Source organism: Bos javanicus, chromosome 14 (assembly GCF_032452875.1).
Source record: "Bos javanicus breed banteng chromosome 14, ARS-OSU_banteng_1.0, whole genome shotgun sequence".
Classification (NCBI taxonomy): domain Eukaryota; kingdom Metazoa; phylum Chordata; class Mammalia; order Artiodactyla; family Bovidae; genus Bos; species Bos javanicus.
The window spans coordinates 13,669,640-13,690,453 of NC_083881.1; the positions used below are offsets into that span (position 1 = coordinate 13,669,640).

The 20,814-nt window shown below is 42.2% G+C and overlaps 2 protein-coding genes across 2 annotated transcripts in view; one reads left to right on the top strand and one right to left on the bottom strand.

Annotated features, from left to right (window-relative positions):
- Nucleotides 1–20,814, top strand: part of LOC133260349 (uncharacterized) — a 124,621-nt gene that overhangs the window by 45,736 nt on the left and 58,071 nt on the right. The window lies entirely within an intron of this gene.
- LOC133260824 (serine/threonine-protein kinase MARK2-like) lies at nt 12,628–15,195 on the bottom strand. Its single transcript, XM_061439554.1, has 2 exons — nt 13,068–15,195; nt 12,628–13,015 (listed from the first exon to the last, which is right to left on the bottom strand). Exons 1-2 carry the CDS (start codon nt 14,282–14,284, stop codon nt 12,628–12,630), a joined length of 1,605 nt encoding a protein of 534 aa, XP_061295538.1. The 5' UTR covers nt 14,285–15,195.

Genomic DNA, 20,814 nt, shown 5'->3' on the forward strand with positions numbered 1-20,814 from the left:
AGCTATATGACAAAATATTATATCCAGACATAAAAAGCAGTGGTACTTGTTCAATCATACTTCCTTGCTAAAATTAGTGATATTAGTAATACTTTAGGGTAAGGCAGAAAAGTGTATATAATTAATCAGTACACTAAAATAAAATTTAACTCATTTCTTATTTACAGTTTATTTTTGTATATTTTCTTATGCACAATCATATTATTTTATGCATTTTATTGTTTATGCATTTTGTTTATGTACCAGGTACTGTTACAAATGCTCTACTTCTATTAGTTACTTTAACTCTCACAACACCTCATATAAATACTATTGTCCCTATTTAAAAATGAGGAAGCTGAAGCACAGATAGGATAAGAAGCTGCCAGGAGCAATTAGCTAATATGTGGCAGACTGAAGATATATTAGTATAATAATGCACGTATGTAACTTATACATAAACTATTACAGTTTAAAATCAACAAACAGACCGATAGACATACAGGATTGCAATTTAGAGACTATTTGTCTAATGCTAATAGGCATAGTGATGACTGAACGGTGTGCTCACAGGCAATTCAGTCCAACATTCAGTATAGTATATTAGCATGTATAAAACACATGGGTGGTCTTATTTAATTCCCATAATAAGCTTCCAGAGGTAGTTGTGTTGAACTCAAGAGCACAAGCATATAAAATAATGTTTAATGGAGTCTGATGGACCTGGGTATGAAGTTGAGCATTGCCACTTCACCATATCTGTGACTGAAGGTCTTTCCTATCTTCTGTGGATTTCATTTTGTTAATTTCCAAAGTAGGCAAGCCAATATATATCCTTGTGGGTTACTGTAGGACTAAATGACACATTATAATTTAACATAGGGTCGTGGTCAAGAATGTAGATTGAGGAACTAGACTGCCAGGTTTGAATTCTAGCTCTGCCCATTATTACTGGCAACTTTTTCTGGTAAGTGGTATGTTTTCTCTCGACCTTAATTTCCTCACCTTGAAAAGTGGGCTAATAATCCTGCCTACCTTACAGAAATATATGTGGACTCATTCATGCCATGTGTTTAGGATCTAGCACATAAGAAAAACTCAACAAATGATGGCTATTATTAGTAAATAGAAAGTGCTTAAAACAGTGGGCATTCAATAAATAACAACTGTTTGTTGTGGTTATATGCACTGAGCACATTCAGTTAGGTTCAGTCCAGTCACTCAGTCGTGTCCGACACTTTGCGACCGCATGAACTGCGGCACGCCAGGCCTCCCTGTCCATCACCAACTCCCAGAGCCTCCCCAAACTCATGAGTCGGTGATGCCATCCAACTGTCTCACCTCTGTCATCCCCTTCTCCCCATGCCCTCAATCTTTCCCAGCATCAGGGTCTTTTCAAATGAGTCAGCTCTTTGCATCAGGAGGCCAAAGTATTGGAGTTTCAGCTTCAGCATCAGTCCTTCCAATGAACACCCAGGACTGATCTCCTTTAGGATGGACTGGTTAGATCTTCTTCAGTCCAAGGGTCTCTAAAGAGTCTTCTCCAACAGCACAGTTCAAATGCATCAATTCTTTAGCGCTCAGCTTTCTTTAAGTCCAACTCTCACATCCATACATGACCACTGGGAAAGCCATAGCCTTGACTAGACAGACCTTTGTTGGCAAAGTGATGTCTCTGCTTTTTAATATGCTGTCTAAGTTGGTCATAACTTTCCAAGGAGTAAGCGTCTTTTAATTTCATGGCTGCAATCCCCATCTGCAGTGATTTTGGAGCCCCCAAAATAAAGTCAGCCACTGTTTCCATGGTTTCCCCATCTTTTTGCCATGAAGTGATGGGACTGAATGCCATGATCTTAGTTCTCTAAATGTTAAACTTTTATTTTTATTTTTTTAAATTTTATTTTATTTTTAAACTTTACAATATTGTACTGCTTCTGCCATATATCGAAATGAATCCGCCACAGGCATACACGTGTTCCCCATCCTGAACCCTCCTCCCTCCTCCCTCCCCAAACCATCCCTCTGGGTCGTCCCAGTGCACCAGCCCCAAGCATCCAGTATCGTGCATCGAACCTGGACTGCCGACTTGTTTCATATATGATATTATACGTATTTCAATGCCATTCTCCCAAATCATCTCACCCTCTCCCTCTCCCACAGAGTCCAAAAGACTGTTCTATATGTCAGTATCTCTTTTGCTGTCTCGTACACAGGGTTATTGTTACCATCTTTCTAAATTCCATATATGCGTTAGTATACTGTATTGGTGTTTTTCTTTCTTGCTGGCTTCACTCTGTATAAAAGGCTCCAGTTTCATCCACCTCATTAGAACTGATTCAAATGTATTCTTTTTAATGGCTGAGTAATACTCCATTGTGTATATGTACCACTGCTTTCTTATCCATTCATCTGCTGATGGACATCTAGGTTGCCTCCGTGTCCTGGCTATTATAAACAGTGCTGCGATGAACATTGGGGTACATGTGTCTCTTTCCCTTCTGGTTTCCTCAGTGTGTATGCCCAGCAGTGGGATTGCTGGATCATAAGGCAGTTCTATTTCCAGTTTTTTAAGGAATCTCCACACTGGTCTCCATAGTGGCTGTACTAGTTTGCATTCCCACCAACAGTGTAAGAGAGTTCCCTTTTCTCCACACCCTCTCCAGCATTTATTGCTTGTAGACTTTTGGATGGCAGCCGTTCTGACTGGCGTGAAATGGTACCTGATAGTGGTTTTGATTTGCATTTCTCTGATAATGAGTGATGTTGAGCATCTTTTCATGTGTTTGTTAGCCATCTGTATGTCTTCTTTGGAGAAATGTCTATTTAGTTCTTTGGCCCATTTTTTGATTGGGTCATTTATTTTTCTGGAGTTGAGCTGTAGGAGTTGCTTGTATATTTTTGAGATTAGTTGTTTGTCAGTTGCTTCATTTGCTATTATTTTCTCCCATTCTGAAGGCTGTCTTTTCACTTTGCTTATAGTTTCCTTTGTTGTGCAGAAGCTTTTAAGGTTAATTAGGTCCCATTTGTTTATTTTTGCTTTTATTTCCAATATTCTGGGAGGTGGGTCATAGAGGATCCTGCTGTGATGTATGTCGGAGAGTGTTTTGCCTATGTTCTCCTCTAGGAGTTTTATAGTTTCTGGTCGTACATTTAGATCTTTAATCCATTTTGAGTTTATTTTTGTGTATGGTGTTAGAAAGTGTTCTAGTTTCATTCTTTTACAAGTGGTTGACCAGTTTTCCCAGCACCACTTGTTAACGAGATTGTCTTTAATCCATTGTATATTCTGGCCTCCTTTGTGAAAGATAAGGTGTGCATATGTGCGTGGATTTATCTCTGGGCTTTCTATTTTGTTCCATTGATCTATATTTCTGTCTTTGTGCCAGTACCATACTGTCTTGATGACTGGCTTTGTAGTAGAGCCTGAAGTCAGGCAGGTTGATTCCTCCAGTTCCATTCTTCTTTCTCAAGATCGCTTTGGCTATTCGAGGTTTTTTGTATTTCCATACAAATTGTGAAATTATTTGTTCTAGCTCTGTGAAGAATACCGTTGGTAGCTTGATAGGGATTGCATTGAATCTATAGATTGCTTTGGGTAGTATACTCATTTTCACTATATTGATTCTTCCAATCCATGAACATGGTGTATTTCTCCATCTATTAGTGTCCTCTTTGATTTCTTTCACCAGTGTTTTATAGTTTTCTATATATAGGTCTTTAGTTTCTTTAGGTAGGTATATTCCTAAGTATTTTATTCTTTCAGTTGCAATGGTGAATGGAATTGTTTCCTTAATTTCTCTTTCAGTTTTCTCATTATTAGTGTATAGGAGTGCAAGGGATTTCTGTGTGTTGATTTTATATCCTGCAACTTTACTATAATCATTGATTAGTTCTAGTAATTTTCTGATGGAGTCTTTAGGGTTTTCTATGTAGAGTATCATGTCATCTGCAAACAGTGAGAGTTTTACCTCTTCTTTTCCAGTTTGGATTCCTTTTATTTCTTTTTCTGCTCTGATTGCTGTGGCCAAAACTTCCAAAACCATGTTGAATAGTAATGGTGAAAGTGGGCACCCTTGTCTTGTTCCTGACTTTAGAGGAAATGCTTTCAATTTTTCACCATTGAGGATAATGTTTGCTGTGGGTTTGTCATATATAGCTTTATTATGTTGAGGTATGTTCCTTCTGTTCCTGCTTTCTGGAGAGTTTTCTTTTTTATCATAAATGGATGTTGAATTTTGTCAAAGGCTTTCTCTGCATCTATTGAGATAATCCTATGGTTTTTATTTTTCAATTTGTTAATGTGGTGTATAACATTGATTGATTTGCGGATATTGAAGAATCCTTGCATCCCTGGGATAAAGCCCACTTGGTCATGGTGTATGATCTTTTTAATGTGTTGTTGGATTCTGATTGCTAGAATTTTGTTAAGGATTTTTGCATCTATGTCCATCAGTGATATTGGCCTGTAGTTTTCTTTTTTTGTGGCATCTTTGTCAGGTTTTGGTATTAGGGTGATGGTGGCCTCATAGAATGAGTTTGGAAGTTTACCTTCCTCTGCAACTTTCTGGAAGAGTTTGAGTAGGATAGGTGTTAGCTCTTCTCTAAATTTTTGGTAGAATTGAGCTGTGAAGCCATCTGGACCTGGGCTTTTGTTTGCTGGAAGATTTTTGATTACAGTTTCAATTTCCGTGCTTGTGATGGGTCTGTTAAGATTTTCTATTTCTTCCTGGTCCAGTTTTGGAAAGTTGTACTTTTCTAAGAATTTGTCCATTTCTTCCACGTTGTCCATTTTATTGGCATATAATTGTTGATAGTAGTCTCTTACGATCCTTTGTACTTCTGTGTTGTCTGTTGTGATCTCTCCATTTTCATTTCTAATTTTATTGATTTGATTTTTGTCCCTTTGTTTCTTTCCCTTTGTTTCTTGATGAGTCTGGCTAATGGTTTGTCAATTTTATTTATCCTTTCAAAGAACCAGCTCTTGTCTTTGTTGATTTTTGCTATGGTCTCTTTTGTTTCTTTTGCATTTATTTCTGCCCTAATTTTTAAGATTTCTTTCCTTCTGCTAACCCTGGGGTTCTTCATTTCGTCCTTTTCTAGCTGCTTTAGGTGTAGAGTTAGGTTATTTATTTGACTTTTTTCTTGTTTCTTGAGGTATGCCTGTATTGCTATGAACTTTCCCCTGAGGATTGCTTTTACAGTGTCCCACAGGTTTTGCATTGTTGTGTTTTCATTTTCATTAGTTTCTATGCAAATTTGATTTCTTTTTTGATTTCTTCTGTGATTTGTTGGTTATTCAGCAGCGTGTTGTTCAGCCTCCATATGTTGGAATTTTTAACAGTTTTTCTCCTGTTATTGGGATCTAATCTTACTGCATTGTGGTCAGAAAAGATGCTTGGAATGATTTCAGTTTTTTTTGAATTTACCAAGGCTAGATTTATGACCCAGGATGTGTTCTATCCTGGAGAAGGTTCCATGTGTGCTTGAGAAAAAGGTGAAATTCATTGTTTTGGGATGAAATGTCCTATAGATATCAATTAGGTCTAATTGGTCTATTGTATTGTTTAAAGTTTGTGTTTCCTTGTTAATTTTCTGTTTAGTTGATCTATCCATAGGTATGAGTGGGGTATTAAAGTCTCCCACTGTTATTGTGTTATTGTTAATTTCTCCTTTCATACTTGTTAGCATTTGCCTTACATATTGTGGTGCTCCCGTGTTGGGTGCATATATATTTATAATTGTTATGTCTTCTTCTTGGATTGATCCTTTGATCGTTATGTAGTGACCGTCTTTGTCTCTCTTCACAGCCTTTGTTTTAAAGTCTATTTTGTCTGATGTGAGTATTGCTACTCCTGCTTTCTTTTGGTCCCTGTTTGCATGGAAAATCTTTTTCCAGCCCTTGACTTTCAGTCTGTATGTGTCCCCTGTTTTGAGGTGTGTCTCTTGTAGACAGCATATGTAGGGGTCTTGTTTTTGTATCCATTCAGCCAGTCTTTGTCTTTGGGTTGGGGCATTCAACCCATTTATGTTTAAGGTAATTATTGATAAGTATGATCCCACTGTCTTTTACTTTATTGTTTTGGGTTCGAATTTATACACCGTTTTTGTGTTTCCTGTCTAGAGAACATCCTTTAGTATTTGTTGGAGAGCTGGTTTGGTGGTGCTGAATTCTCTCAGCTTTTGCTTGTCTGAGAAGCTTTTGATTTCTCCTTCATAGTTGAATGAGATCCTTGCTGGGTACAATAATCTGGGCTGTAGGTTATTTTCTTTCATCGCTTTAAGTATGTCTTGCCATTCCCTCCTGGCTTGGAGAGTTTCTATTGAAAGATCAGCTGTTATCCTTCTGGGAATTCCCTTGTGTGTTATTTGTTGTTTTTCCCTTGCTGCTTTTAATATTTGTTCTTTGTGTTTGATCTTTGTTAATCTGATTAATATGTATCTTGGGGTATTTCGCCTTGGGTTTATCCTGTTTGGGACTCTCTGGGTTTCTTGGACTTGAGTGATTATTTCTTTCCCCATTTTAGGGAAGTTTTCAACTGTTATCTCCTCAAGTATTTTCTCATGGTCTTTCTTTTTGTCTTCTTCTTCTGTGACCCCCATGATTCGAATGTTGTAGCGTTTAATATTGTCCTGGAGGTCTCTGAGATTGTCCTCATTTCTTTTAATTCGTTTTTCTTTTTTCGTCTCTGATTCATTTATTTCTACCATTCTATCTTCTAATTCACAAATCCTATCTTCTGCTTCTGTTATTCTACTATTTGTTGCCTCCAGAGTGTTTTTGATTTCATTTATTGCATTATTCATTATATATTGACTCTCTTTTATTTCTTCTAGGTCCTTGTTAAACCTTTCTTGCATCTTCTCAATCCTTGTCTCCAGGCTATTAATCTGTGATTCCATTTTGATTTTAAGATTTTGGATCAATTTCACTATCATTATTCAGAATTCTTTATCAGGTAGATTCCCTATCTCTTCCTCTTTTGTTTGGTTTGGTGGGCATTTATCCTGTTCCTTTACCTGCTAGGTATTCCTCTATCTCTTCATCTTGTTTAAATTGCTGAGTTTGGGGTGTCCTTTCTGTATTCTGGCAGTTTGTGGAGTTCTCTTTATTGTGGCGTTTCCTCACTGTGTGTGGGTTTGTACAGGTGGCTTGTCAAGGTTTCTTGGTTAGGGAAGCTTGTGTTGGTGTTCTGGTGGGTGGAGCTGTATTTCTTCTCTGTGGAGTGCAATGAAGTGTCCAGTAATGAGTTATGAGATGTCTATGGTTTTGGGGTGACTTTGGGCAGCCTGTATCTTGGAGCTCAGGGCTGTGTTCCTGTGTTGCTGGAGAATTTGCTTGGTGTATGTCTTGCCCTGGAACTTGTTGGCCCTTGTGTGGTGCTTGGTTTCAGTGTAGGTATGGAGGCGTTTGATGAGCTTCTGTCAATTAATGTTCCCTGGAGTCAGGAGTTCCCTGGAGTTAGGGGTTGGACTTAAGCCTCCTGCTTAAGTAAGTTATCGGTCTTATTTTTACAGTAGTTTCAAAACTTCTGCTTCTATACAGCACCACTGATAAAACATCTACGTTAAAGATGAAAAGTTTCTCCACCATGAGGGCCACCCAGCGTTCACAGCGTTACATGGAGAAGAGAAGAGGGAGGAGGGAGTTAGAGGTGACCTGAATGAGATGAGGTGGAATCAATAGAGGAGAGAGCAGGCTAGCCAGTAATCACTTCCTTATGTGCACTCCACAACTGTACCGCTCAGGATGTTCACGGAATTATACAGAGAAGAGAAGAAGGAGGAAGGCGACAGAGGTGGTCAGGAGGATAAAAGGGGGAATGAAAAGGAGGGAGACAGATCCAGCCAGTAATCAGTTCCCTAAGTGTTCTCCACTGTCTGGAACACACAGAAATTCACAGAGTTGCATAGAGTCGAGAGGGGTTAGGGAGGAGACACAGGTGACCTGGTGGAGAAAAAGGAGAGTCCAAAGAGGGAGAGAGCAGTCAAGCCAGTAATCTCGCTCTCTACTGAAAAATGGGTACTGAAGATTGGGTTCTTAAAGGTGCAAAATTGGTAACAAATATATAAAAGCAAAAATTAAAAATCTAGAGTAGAGTTTGGAATTTCAAAAATACAATGTTAAAGAAAAGAAGAAGGAAAAGAGAGAAAAAACAGAAAACAAACCAAGTCGCAAAAATTATAAAGAAAATATAGGTACACAATTGATAACAAATACCACAAAGCAAAAGTTAAAAATCCAAAGTAGAGTCTGGAATTTCAAAAATACAATGTTAAAGAGAAGAAGAAAAAAAACAAGGTCACAAAAATTATAAAAAATATATATATGAAGTTTGCTTTAAAAAAAATAAGAGTCTTTTTTTGTTGTTGTTGCAAAGTAATAGTAGGTTATAAAAGTGAAAATTAAAGAAATAATAGAGGACTTAAATTTTTTTAAAAAAAATTAATAAAAAAATAAAGAATGATCATAAAAATAGTAAAAATATATCTAGAACTTTCTCTGGTTTTGTTTTGGGTACTGTGTGCCATGATCTTCATTTTCTGAATGTTGAGCTTTAAGCCAACTTTTCACTCTCCTCTTTCACTTTCATCAAGAGGCTTTTTAGTTCTTCACTTCTGCCATAAGGGTGGTGTCATCTGCATATCTGAGGTTATTGATATTTCTCCTGGCAATCTTGATTCCAGCTTGTGCTTTTTCCAGCCCAGTGTTTCTCATGATGTACACTGCATATAAGTTAAATAAGCAGGGTGACAATATACAGACTTGACGTACTCCTTTTCCTATTTGGAACCAATCTGTTGTTCCATGTCCAGTTCTAACTGTTGCTTCCTGACCTGCATACAGGTTTCTCAAGCGGCAGGTCAGGGGGTCTGGTATTTCCCATCCCTTTCAGAATTTTCCACAGTTTATTGTGATCCACACAGTCAAAAGCTTTGGCATGGTCAATAAAGCAGAAACAGATGTTTTTCTGGAACTCTCTTGCTTTTTCGATGATCCAGCAGATGTTGGCAATTTGATCTCTGTTTCTTCTGCCTTTAGTGGCTGTAGATAATTTGTAAACAAATAAACATGGTTGTGTTCCAATAAAACTTTATATGTAAGAACAGTTGGTGAGTCAGATTTGACCCATGAATCATACTTGCTGTTCCTTGGCCTATTTCCAGTGGTAGACTTTGTGCTTTTTAGATCAATTTATACTTGAATCATCGTTGATACCTTGGAATAAGACTGCTAAACATTTAGAACAGTATTTGTCAAAATGGCAGTTCACTGAAGACTTGAGAACTGTGTTAAGAGTGTAGATTCCTGAGTCCTGCTCCTAAAGATTCGAATACAGAATGTCTGGGAAAGAGCCTCAGCTTCTGTACTTCTGGCCCCTGGCTCTATATACATACAACAGAGTTTGAAAACCGTTAAGTGTATGGCTTCAATAGATAACTTTGCAAAGACATAATGTGAAAGAAATCTCTGTGTAATTTGTTTCACCCACAATCCTAACTCCACGCCAGAACCTCTGGTTTAATGAACAGACTATCCATTCCATCTCCAAACCTCGTGTCATTGTACCTTTTCCTATTTTATTTAGAGGCAGACACATTTAAATGAAAATAATCACCATCAGAATACTATGTGCCATAAGCTGATGTCAGGATATTTATTCAGCAGAATGCAATTACCAGTAAAATTTTATGTTCCAAATGGCGTGACTATAATCCAGTGTAGGCTTTTTAACCCCTGGTGATTTTTGTTTCATTTGATTTGTGATGAGTGGCAACCAGCATGGTTGCTGGGGGCTGGCAAAGCAAGAATAAAGGGGAAATAGCCCCATGGCCCCTACAGGCAGCTTTCAACTGCAGTATGCCACTAAATCTCCATCACCACCGGGTGGCTCTACATGATTCCGTTGTTAATTGAATTTTTCCCCAAGTAGAATGAGGGCTTGTTTTGCATCAACACAGTTCCATTGTCTGATGATTGTTGTTGGTAATGTCAACTGAACTTAAGATATTTCAGCATCCACATGCACAGGCATCATTGCTGTGATTTGGAGTAAGAGTGGGGAAGTGCACAGGAGGACAGCACACAGGAGACGTGGTACTGTGCTCACTACGCTGTGTGGACGAGATGGTTGGGAAGGTCTCTGCACAGACACGATGGTATCCCCTTCCCGGTGCGTCGCATCCGGAGGTGCATGAGGTTGTTGTTTAGTTGCTCAGTTGTGTCCAACTCCTTTGCAACCCCATGGACTGTAGCCCGCCAGGCTCCTCTGTCCATGGGATTTTCTAGGCAAGAACACTGGAGTGTGTTGCCATTTCCTTCTCCAGGGGACCTTCCTGACCCAGGGATTGAACACTCAGACCCATGTCTCCTGCATTGGCAGGAAGATTCTTTATGGCTGAGCTACCAGGGAAGCTCCACAAAGGTATACGAGGTTGACACATTTTATTACTAGCGAGGTAGACTTTGACCATGTGTTTAAGGTGGTGTCTGTGAAGTTTCTCCAATGTAGATTTAAAGTTCAACTTTGTAATTAATAAGCATCTTGTAGGGAGATACTCCCAAGGCTTTGTGAATTAGTGAGTTGGATTTCAGGAAATATCCAAAATGAACACATTTCACTCTGTGCGTATGAATGATGTTTATCAGAGAAATTGATGGCTGAAAGTGGTTATCCTGTGAACGAATTAAAGTCCCTCATTTGAGATAGAAGGGTTCACCTAAAAGCCAGCTGAGAATGTCATCTCAGATGTGGGATGACCAGCAGCCCAGCCCATCTCCTCACATCAGATTGCTTTATTCCTTCCTGACTGCCGTTAGGATGTACCATGTATCCAGAGTTCGTTGCTCTCTGATTACCTTTGTTTTATAGTAGAGGAAGAATCCATTCAAGTCCTCCTCTCCTTCCCATCCAATTAACATAATTATTGTTTGGTCTGTCAGTGTCTCTCTTTCTCCCCCTCTGCAGTGAGAGATCTGTTTTCACTAACTTGGCACATGGGTTTTTTTTTCTGATGCAGAACTGAGAGACAGTAATGAAGAAATGAGAAGAAAGGGGAAGGATCCTTGTATACTGGGCCAGTTCCTAGGATCCCAGAATCCTTGCTACAGAATCCAGGTGAAGAGAAGAAAAAAGAAAAAAAAAAAGTCAGTGACTCTGTTGATATAGAAAACAAAGAGCTAAGAGCTGAGAAGAAAAACAGAAAGAGCCTGATTGTCTTAGAATCTTGTAGACCATTTTGTGACTGCGCCAGGAGGTGGCTCGCGGGCGAGCGGCCAGAATGCTCTGCGTGTGGAGGTGAAGAAATGCGCAGTCAGCAAGTGACATGTAAGCACACAAGAGCCCACAGAACGGTGCAGCTGATGCCTCTGAGAGGGTGTGCCCCCAGAGCGTGCGCCCCCAGAGCCAGGCCTCTGGGAAGAAGACCCTGTTCCAGTCACCCCTGTGTTCAGTGGCTCCTTGAACCAGGGAACCAGGGAACGCTGACAAATCTAATATTTTTGATAGTCAGCCAGTCCCTGTAGTCAAACCCACACAGTAAAAAAAAATTAAGATAAAAGAGGGACTTCCCTGGTGGTCCAGTAGTTAAGACTTCACCTTCCAGCACAGGGGGTTGCAGGTTCAACCTGGTTGGGGAGCAAAGATTCCACAAGCTTCCAGGTCGAAAAACCAGAATATAAAACAGAAGCAATATTGTAACGAGTTTAATAGACTTTAAAAATGATCCACATCAGAAAATTTTTAAACATCTCACACATCAGGGCCCTTCCCCATGGGAGAAGGAGAGAACCCAACTGCTGCAGGATATTCAAGAAAGTCATCTGCATGGGGACCTGACCACACCACACACCGGCTGGTTCACAGGACTTATTAGCCTATCCCAGACGTCCTGGTCCCTTTAACACAGGCTGCAGGGATCAAAAGTTGCCTTTGACCCTTCTGAAAATATTAGGTAATGTCAGTGCAGGGGGATAATAATCTTTCTGCCCTGGAGTGCAGCAATTGTTGCTCTTGGGAATGATTGTGCTAATTCTTAGGTCATTAACGCCAAGTACTACATGACTGCACACTTCTCTAACCAGAGAGAAGGCAAAACAGAGTGTGATGCATCTTTCTGGAGCATAAAGTTTATTAAGACTATGAAGAACCAAGGAGATGACAAGCATTATCCCCTCCCCAGCAACATGAAAGACAGAAGTGTGGAGGATGGAGGACATGCCCCAGGGCACAGTCCAGTCTCTGAAGTTTCACCCAGCAGGGGAGGAGGGGCAGCCAGGCCAGGGTGGTGCCTCTTCTGGTCACCCAGACCACTCCATAGCATCCTCAGAGCTGGCCAGGATTTTGGATAGGAGGCTTTCCTGAAGGTGGTGGAGGTGCTGGATTTGAATCCCATCATCCAGGTGGGAACATGACCAGGTCATCGGGAGCTTTGCAGGTCATCCTTTGGCTGTTTCTTTTATCACTTTAATATTAGCCCTCTTTATGGGCAGGCCATAGCAAATATATTTAGAGAGCCATCTCAAGATTCTTCCAGCCACCCCCTTCTTTTTCTGGGTGAGGCCAGAGGGAGTGACTGGGACATATTCTCGGGTTACCCAACAAGGGTGGAGCTTTGCGCATCAGCACATCCAGGAGGCAGGTGGTTCCTTCAGGGACTTTCCGCTGATGTCATGGGTGCCATTGGTGTTTCAGGTGTTGTCACAGGGGATGTGGTTGTCCTGTGTGCCATGGGTTCTGTGAGTGTTGTGGGCGATGCGGGTCCGTGGGTGACACTGGTGTCATGGGTGCCTCTGGTGTCACGGGTGAGGCAGCGGTCACTGGTGACACTGGTGTCACAGGTATCGCAGGTGCCACGGGTGTCATATACGTTGCACGGCTCAGTAGTGGCCGGGGTGCTTAGGGCGTCATAGGTGAGGCTGGTACCTCTGGTATCACAGCTGTCGCAGGTGCTGATGGTGTCGCAGGTGCTGATGGTGTCACGGGTGTCCCTGGTGCCTCGGGTAACGCTGGTATCACGGGTGTGGCTGCTGTCACGCCTGTCGCAGGTGTCGCAGGTGAGCCCGGTCCTGCACGTGTTGTGGTGTTCACCGGCATGATCGGTGGCTCGGGCTGCTGGCATCGCGTGTGTTGCAAGTGGAGGGGGCTGGGCTGGGGGTGACGGTCCTCGCCTCCGGGCAGGGTAGGGGAGTGGCAGGCTCTCTGGTCTTCTCCGTTGACTCCTGGTTCTCCTGCTGCTGAATGGTCTCCCAAAGCCAGGCAGGAATAAGCATGGACATCTCAGGGCTGGGAGTAGGCTTATGTTCTTGGCTGCTGAGGTTGGAGGAAACGGCCAGTCTCACAGTGATGGTGCGGGTCCTCACCTTGGGTTCATTCATGTCACTGCCGCTGCTTATGTCTAAGCCCGGTATTTGGTCTCTGCACCAGGCCAGTATTGTCTCCACTGTCACCCCAGGGTGCTCTTCACAGGCTGGCGGGAGTGGCTCCTCCTGGCCCCTGTTCACCCATGGATGCTGCCAGACATCTTCTAAAGTACCTCTTTTGGTAGTGTTCAGTGTTACCATACAGTCTAGTAAGTCTGTTATCTTGTTAGATGAATATTTGGGCATATGGTAGTGCCCCCTAAGCACACGCTGCCACAGCTCCCAGAAATCTTGTCCCCTGAAGGGGAGGGATCCAGTTACTATGGTGTACAGGATGCCACCGAGGCTCCACACATCCTCCTCTAGGCCTGTATAAGGCCTCCCCAGGAAGAGTTCTGGGGCCATGAACGTGGGGCTGCCACAGAAAGTGTCTAGCTTCTTTTGTGGGTGCCACTGGTTGCTAAGGCTGAAGTCGGAGATCTTGGCGTTGTTGTTGGCATCGAGGAGGAGGTTGCCCAGCTTCAAATCCCGGTGCACCACGCCCCTCTGGTGGCAGTGCTGCAGAGCCGAGACCCGCTGGTGGAACAGGCCTCGGGCCTCCCCCTCCGTCAAGCGGCCTTTGGCCTCCAAGTAGGTGGACAAGTCTCCTCCACTGACGTACTCCATTACTATAAATAGAGCCTCCTCCGTGTCAATAACTTCCAGTAGTTTTACAATATTTGGGTGGCTTATTGTTTTTAGGCTACTAATCTCTTGATTGCATTCCTTGAGGCCGGAGGAGCTCTGATTGGTCTTTTGAATGACCTTAATGGCTACCACCTCCTTGGTCAGAACATGCCGGGCCAACTTCACTTTGGCGAATTGGCCTTCACCAATTGTGTCAAGGATCTCATGGTTCTCAATATGAGCCACCTTCCTAATGGAGATGGCCATGAGGTCCTGCATCCCTAACTCTACTACCAGCCCTCACTAAGCGTGCTAAGTGTGCTAACAGTGACGAGGATGCTAACAACACTGTAGAGCTGTCAGGTTGGTTTATTTCTCTTCCTCGTTTCCTGTTTTGTTGCAACAAAATTGTGGAGTGATGGACCAAAAGGTGTGGAACAGCAGACAAGTTACAGCTCAGTTCAGCTCAAGCAGACAGATCTTTTCCTAGTCCAGCGCTCCCAAAGGAGTCCTCCTCACCCCGTTGATCCCTCTTGGCTTCCCCTTTTTACATTTCCTTTTGATTATGCCCAGGTCAAATAGGGCTTGTACCCAGCACCAGTCAATGAAAGGGAATGCAAATGGGCATATGCTCAAGGCTGATTGACAATTATAAGTTGTCTAGCAGCTGGCTGTGTTGTTTCTGTCTTCCCATAATTCTGTGTGTTAGATGTAGAATATTCATGAGTCCTTAATGGTCTCCTAACTGCCTAAGGTTACTAGGAGAAGCCCCTGTGGTCTTTTTGTCTCCACGGTGTGCCTAGGCGCATGTGCAGGAGTTGAAAAGTCTCTGTGGTTATTTTGTAATATATCTGTGCGCTCTCCAGGGTGTGTCTGGGATGGAGTTTAGAGATGAGTTTACATCCCTTTCAGCCAGGCCTCCCTTCAAGTTGCTCATGTTTAACTTCCTACGTAACAGTCCCCCCTCAAGTGTATGGACCCCAATTCATTGGGGAAATGGGTGTCATTCATTCTGGCTACTTCCTGCTGAGTTGGGGCAGTGAGGGGCCTTGGGGTGTCCATCACTTGCTAGCTGTCAATGAGGAGGGCCAGTAAGGGCTGCTGATGTCTATCCAAGGGGGAGTGGCTTGAGGAAGTCGTCAGAGGGGTCAGGGGTTGATATCCCTGTTGTATCAGAAGTTGAGCCTGTATTTTGTTGACCTGCTGCTGCTGCTGCTGCTAAGTCACGTCAGTCGTGTCTGACTCTGTGCGACCCCACAGACGGCAGCCCACCAGGCTCCTCTGTCCCTGGGATTCTCCAGGCAAGAATACTGGACTGGGTTGCCATGTCCTTCTCCATTGTTCACCTGAGAAGAAGTAAATTAAGTAAGTTGAGGAAAGAGGGAGCAAACAGAATTTTAGGCCCGAAGCACGGTAGGACTGTATCCTTATTGACTGAAACCAGGTTGCTGTGGTGACCTTGTCCAGGATTTGATTAGTGTTGAATAAGTTTTGGGTGCTCAGTCCTGACCTATTGATATAAGTCAGCTTGTTAAGACTTGGGTTAGAACATACCACAGCTAGTCTTATTGAGCATGTTCATGATTTCTGTGGTGGCTAGACCTAAGGAGTATATATAAGAGTAACAGCACCAGAGGTACATGAACCACATCGGGGTGTCCTGAGTATGGTCTTATGGGAACCGATAACAGACATGCAAAGGATCTCCCTGACTAACACAAACCAAGAGAGAGACAATGAAGTAGCTCAGACTGAACACAGGCACCGTCCCAAGAAAGCTTATCCCCAGGAGCTTAACTTTTTGGATATTCATCAGAATGACACTTATCTGTAGTCCTGAATAGATATCAGAAGTCTTCCAGAGGCTCGCAGATATATCAGGTATCTTCTCCTATTTTATTCCACAACTTTACTTGAGAGTGGTGAATCCAGGAGTCATGCCTTGGTAACTTGGGTGCTGTGGAGGGCGAGAGTATTACGGGGTAAGGGCCCTTCCGTGTGGGCTGGAGTTGAACTTTTGGGAAAGCATCTTTCCAAACCTTAATTAGTAGGTAGGGGTATACAGTGGAGGTCCGTCAGATTCCTTTGGGTCCTGGTTGACACCCCACAATCACATTTCTTATTGGAATTACCCAATGACCATAGTGTAAGTTCTAAGGGTTTGGGTCTCTGGATCTAAAAAGAGGTCATTGAAATAAACAAATGGTCTCTGATACAATATCTCATAGGGGCTAAAACCAACCTGTTCTCTCGGAGCAATGTGAGTTTGGAGGAGGGCTGTTGGTAAAGCCTCCTTCCATATGAGGGAGATCTCCTGGATTATCTTTTTTATTGCCAATTTTAAGAATTGGTTGGCTGCTTTTTAGTTGTGCAATTTCAAGAAACATACTTGACCTCTCTGTACTTTTTTTTTTTTTTTTGCTAGTAAAATCAAAATACTGATTGTATTTACTTCACCAGCTTGTTGTGAGGATTAAAGGTTTTTGAACAGAAACTGGCTTATAGAAATCAGTTATTAAAAAGTTTTTGAAATAAATTTTGATGAGTCTGGGAATCTCTGGGTTACTTGGATAAGGTCCTAGCTTATCTGAGTCATAAGCATAGTTTTGCCAAACGCTGTGTATAATGGACCAGGTTATGCTCTTTTGAGGCCCTTCACACCTTTCTCACCGAATCTCAGTCCTAGAACTAGCTTGTGTTATCTATAAAATGGGGGAAATTAAGCGTTATCCAAAGTCAAGCATTTGAATGGGAAGATTTCTGGAAGATCCATCCCATCTCCAAAACCTCTGATAATTTGAATCATTCTGGATTCTTACAAACTCACTGTAGCTTCTTTGGCTCTATAAAATATGAAAAATTGATTTAATCCCCATTATGTTGCTCAAATATTAGGTGAGGGTTTAAGAAAGATGCTTCAGCTTATTGGTAGAAGGAGTACTTCGTAAGTCAGGATAAAAATATACCTTGACTGACTGGTTAAACACATTTGGACTCACTTGTCTTTCTCCCTTAAGATTTTTCTCTCCTTTTACCCATTGCGCTGTATGTCCCTTCCTCTGCTATTTCCTCAAGTCCCAGTCAATACCCTTCAGAATACAGGCTTCTGATGCCTCTTCTCTGTCAGAAGCAGGGCATTTAATCTGCAGTGTGTACTTGCCTGCGGTATCTAGGGTGGTAGGTATCAGAGGAGCAGAACAGGGGTCTTGTAGAGTTGTCCATCACCCTTCTCCTCAACTAGTATAGACAGCCTGTGTCTGTTGGTTGTTGACTTGAGACTTCAACATGGCAGGATACCTACAACTTCCTGAGCTTCCTTGTGCATCTTATGTTTACTTAATCCTCTGAACCTCGTGAGGGAATTCAGAATCCCCATGGTTGGTATGAGCAATATAGTCACAAACTGATTCTGAAAGAGAAATTTCTTAGTGGGCAGGAAAGTAGCATCCTGTGCAACCATAAGAAGACCCATTCTCCTGTATTAATGAGTGCGACTTCCCTGAGCACTGTGTGCTAGGCTCTGTGCTAGGTGCTGGGGATGTGAGTGAGCAAAACAAGTCCAAGTCTCTATGATGATAACGCTAGTTTTCTGGAGGAGGCTTATTGGGTAAGAAATTACACGGTTCAGTTCAGTCGCTCAGTCGTGTCCAACTCTGTGACCCCATGGACTGCAGCGCACCAGGCCACACACACAAGTGTTTGTCAGATTACGGTGGTGTTAGGTGCTATCAGAGAAAAGTTGCACAAATAATGATTGACTCCTATTGATGTGGGTGCTAAAGACGATTACAGGGTGATTGGTTCATCTTGTAGTGGTACTTACCCCAGGTCCTTACACACACCCAGGTGACAAAGTTTCAATGTCATTTCGTGGTTCTGGACTTTTTGCAAAGGGGAAGGTTCAGATCATGGGTCTAGATGAAATGGCGTTTGAGGTTTCAATAAGGAAAGAACCTGGGAACAAGGGGTAGAATCTTCTACGATGAGCTGATGCCTCTAGATGATTGGCTTAGCTCCGGGGACTGGAGAAACACGGAGCATGGATTGTGACTGACATGTGGTCTCATCAGACTCATGCAAGGAGCCTGAGAAAATCTGTGAAGTCTGTTCAGGGGATCCCAGTAAAGTATACTCTTGACTGAGGAGCTGACATATAGCTGGGATGGGTATCCTCTCATACCTGGCTTGCAGCTTTCACATGGACATTTAAGGGGTTGGCGGGTGGTGCAACTTTCCAGGAGTCACACCAGGCCCCTCAAGATCTGTGGGCTGATAGATTGTTACAGCCTTCTCACCTGTCACAGCTTCTCACTCATTGACTGTTAGGAATGGAAAGGGGTGAGGTGATTCAAGTGAATGGTTCTCATCCCTGGAACTGGAATCACTCTGAAGTTTATAAAAATAGAGAAACCCAGGGCGTAGACTTACTGGGACAGATTTAGGATGATGTCAAGAGATAAGGATTGGGAATCTGTATATTTTTATATGTTCAGAGTAAATGCCAAGTAAGGGGAGTCTGTGAGCAAGCATGAGCTAGTCAGAAAGGGCCCCTGGTGGCTCAGATGGTAAGGAATTTGCCTGCAATGCAGGAGACCTTGATTTGATCCATGGGTGTGAAGATCCCCTGGAGAAGGGAATAGAAACCCACTCCAGTATTCTTACCTGGGGAATTCCATGGACAGAGGAGCCTGTTGGGCTACAGTCCATTGGGTTGCAAAGAGTTGGGCATGGCTGAGTGACTAACACATTATTCTTTTCATTAATTTTAAATAGTTATCATTACTGGAATATTACTTAGAAAATCACGATTTAAATCTTTGCATTAATGTATGATTCCCAGAACCAGATCAGAATACTTCTAAGACTATTCCTCTTTGGGAAACTAAATGCCTCCTCCTAATCCTGAGGATGAATTTGTAGTTAAGGTGCTCACTATTTCTGTGGGAAAAGTGTGTGTGAGTGTGTGTTTGTGAAAACATGCTCACAGAATGTTTTCGGCAGTTGTTTCCAAAGAGTAGGTGAGGTGAGCCTGGCGTTTCAGATGTCCTTTGACATGGCCCCGTGTGGGTTCTCTCAGTTGCATGTGGATTGCACAGATGAGAGGCAGAGCAGCATGTAGGTGAGCTGCTTTCTTCAATGTTAAAGGCTCTTGTCTGTATTTGCTCAGTCGTGTCCGACTCTTTGCAGCCCCGTGGCCTATAGCCCATGGTAGTCCACCAGGCTCCTTTGTCCATGGACATTTTCAGGAAGAATACTGGAGCAGCTTTCCATTTCCTTCTGCAGGGATCTTCCCTACCCAGAGCTCAAACCCATGTGTCTGTGTCCCTGGCATTGGTAAGTGTATTCTCTATCACTGGCTCCACCTGGGAAGCCCCTTAAAGGCGATTATTGTTGACCTAAAAAGGACACTGTTTGCCACCATAACTATTGTAAAAGGCGTTCATTGATTCCATCAGCAAGTAACAAATAGTTAGCCCAGGCCACGTGCCAGATAACTATTTCTGTTCTAGGGATTCAGAGAGAATTAGGGCCTGGACATTAGTCATATGGGACCACCAAGGTTTTGAGTTTAGTTGGGGAAGTGTATTTAGGCGAAAAGGCTGTTCCACTGCAGTGTGGTTAGGTTTATACTTAATTCTCTAGCCCCATCGCTTACACAGTGTTCACTGACTGCAAAGATCACACTGAGAGTAAACGGGACCTAGCACTAGGAGGTCCAATACCTCTTTCAAGTCCTCTGCTCCCCATGAACACTTTGGGGAATTATTCATTCTCCACTAGTAACCCAGTCTCTATGGCTCCTGTAGAGCAGGGCTGAGAGCTTCTAATTCAGCCACACATATGCTGTTTCCATAGTTAAATGATCAGAGTGACTAATTCATCAAAAGTAAGTTTCTAAAGCCTAATGTAATAGTATCTATGAGCTGATACACACTTCCTTTAAAAGTGATATATTTTTTCTATGAAAAAATACCAGAAATAATCTGGGAAGGCTTTAAAAGTCATTCAGTTTATTCCCAATTTTTCCATTGCTATGCATGAGGAATACGCGGAGAGTTTTACATAGGTGATTTTAAGTTACAACAATTTTGTGAGACTTTTATTATCTCCAGATGGGGAAATAGAAGCATAGATAGCTGAACTAGTTTTCCAAAAAGACAAAGAGAAAATAACAGAATTAGGCTTCATGTTTAAGTGTGTCTAATTCTAAAGTCCACAGTTTAAAAAAGAAAACTTCTCTACGCTGTCTATTTTGATTATAGATATATATGTGTGTAGTATTGGAAGCTGTCATTCATCATCTGAATTTTAGGACCACTTGGAGAATATCTGATCTTGAGTGTAAAATATAAATCCTGTCTATAAAGATTTTGATTTGCCTTCAGACATATAGCAAGCATCTACTGAGCAAGTATTGGACATTGTGTGTACACACACGCACACATGCACACACACGCGGACACAGCCATCAAAAGAGCAGCTGTGCAGCCAGAGACACAAAAGGCAGGGTACGATTCTTTTATTGCAGAAACATCACCCAGATTATCAGGCATGCCCTCTGTTGGACTTTGCAGATTATCCGGATTTCTTGTTAATCTTATTGGTCATGCTTTCCATGTTCCTGGTACAAACTGTGTATAATGTTCTACATTTTGTGGAAAACAAAGGATGAGATACACAGACACACACACACACATGTAATGAGTTTCCCCCCGTGATTTTTGCACATACAGACTTTCTGTAAGTTTACTTAAAAATTCATAAACATGGTTGCCTTGAGTTGGAACGTAAGTGCCAAAGGTGGGAAA

Excerpts from the sequence above, each read along its gene's own strand:
- LOC133260824 (XM_061439554.1), bottom strand. The coding sequence starts at position 14,284 with ATGCAGGACCTCATGGCCATCTCCATTAGGAAGGTGGCTCATATTGAG. Across the intron at positions 13,016-13,067 it reads CCGAGCCACCGATCATGCCG|GCGTGACAGCAGCCACACCC; the intron begins GTGAACACCACA and ends CACCTGCGACAG.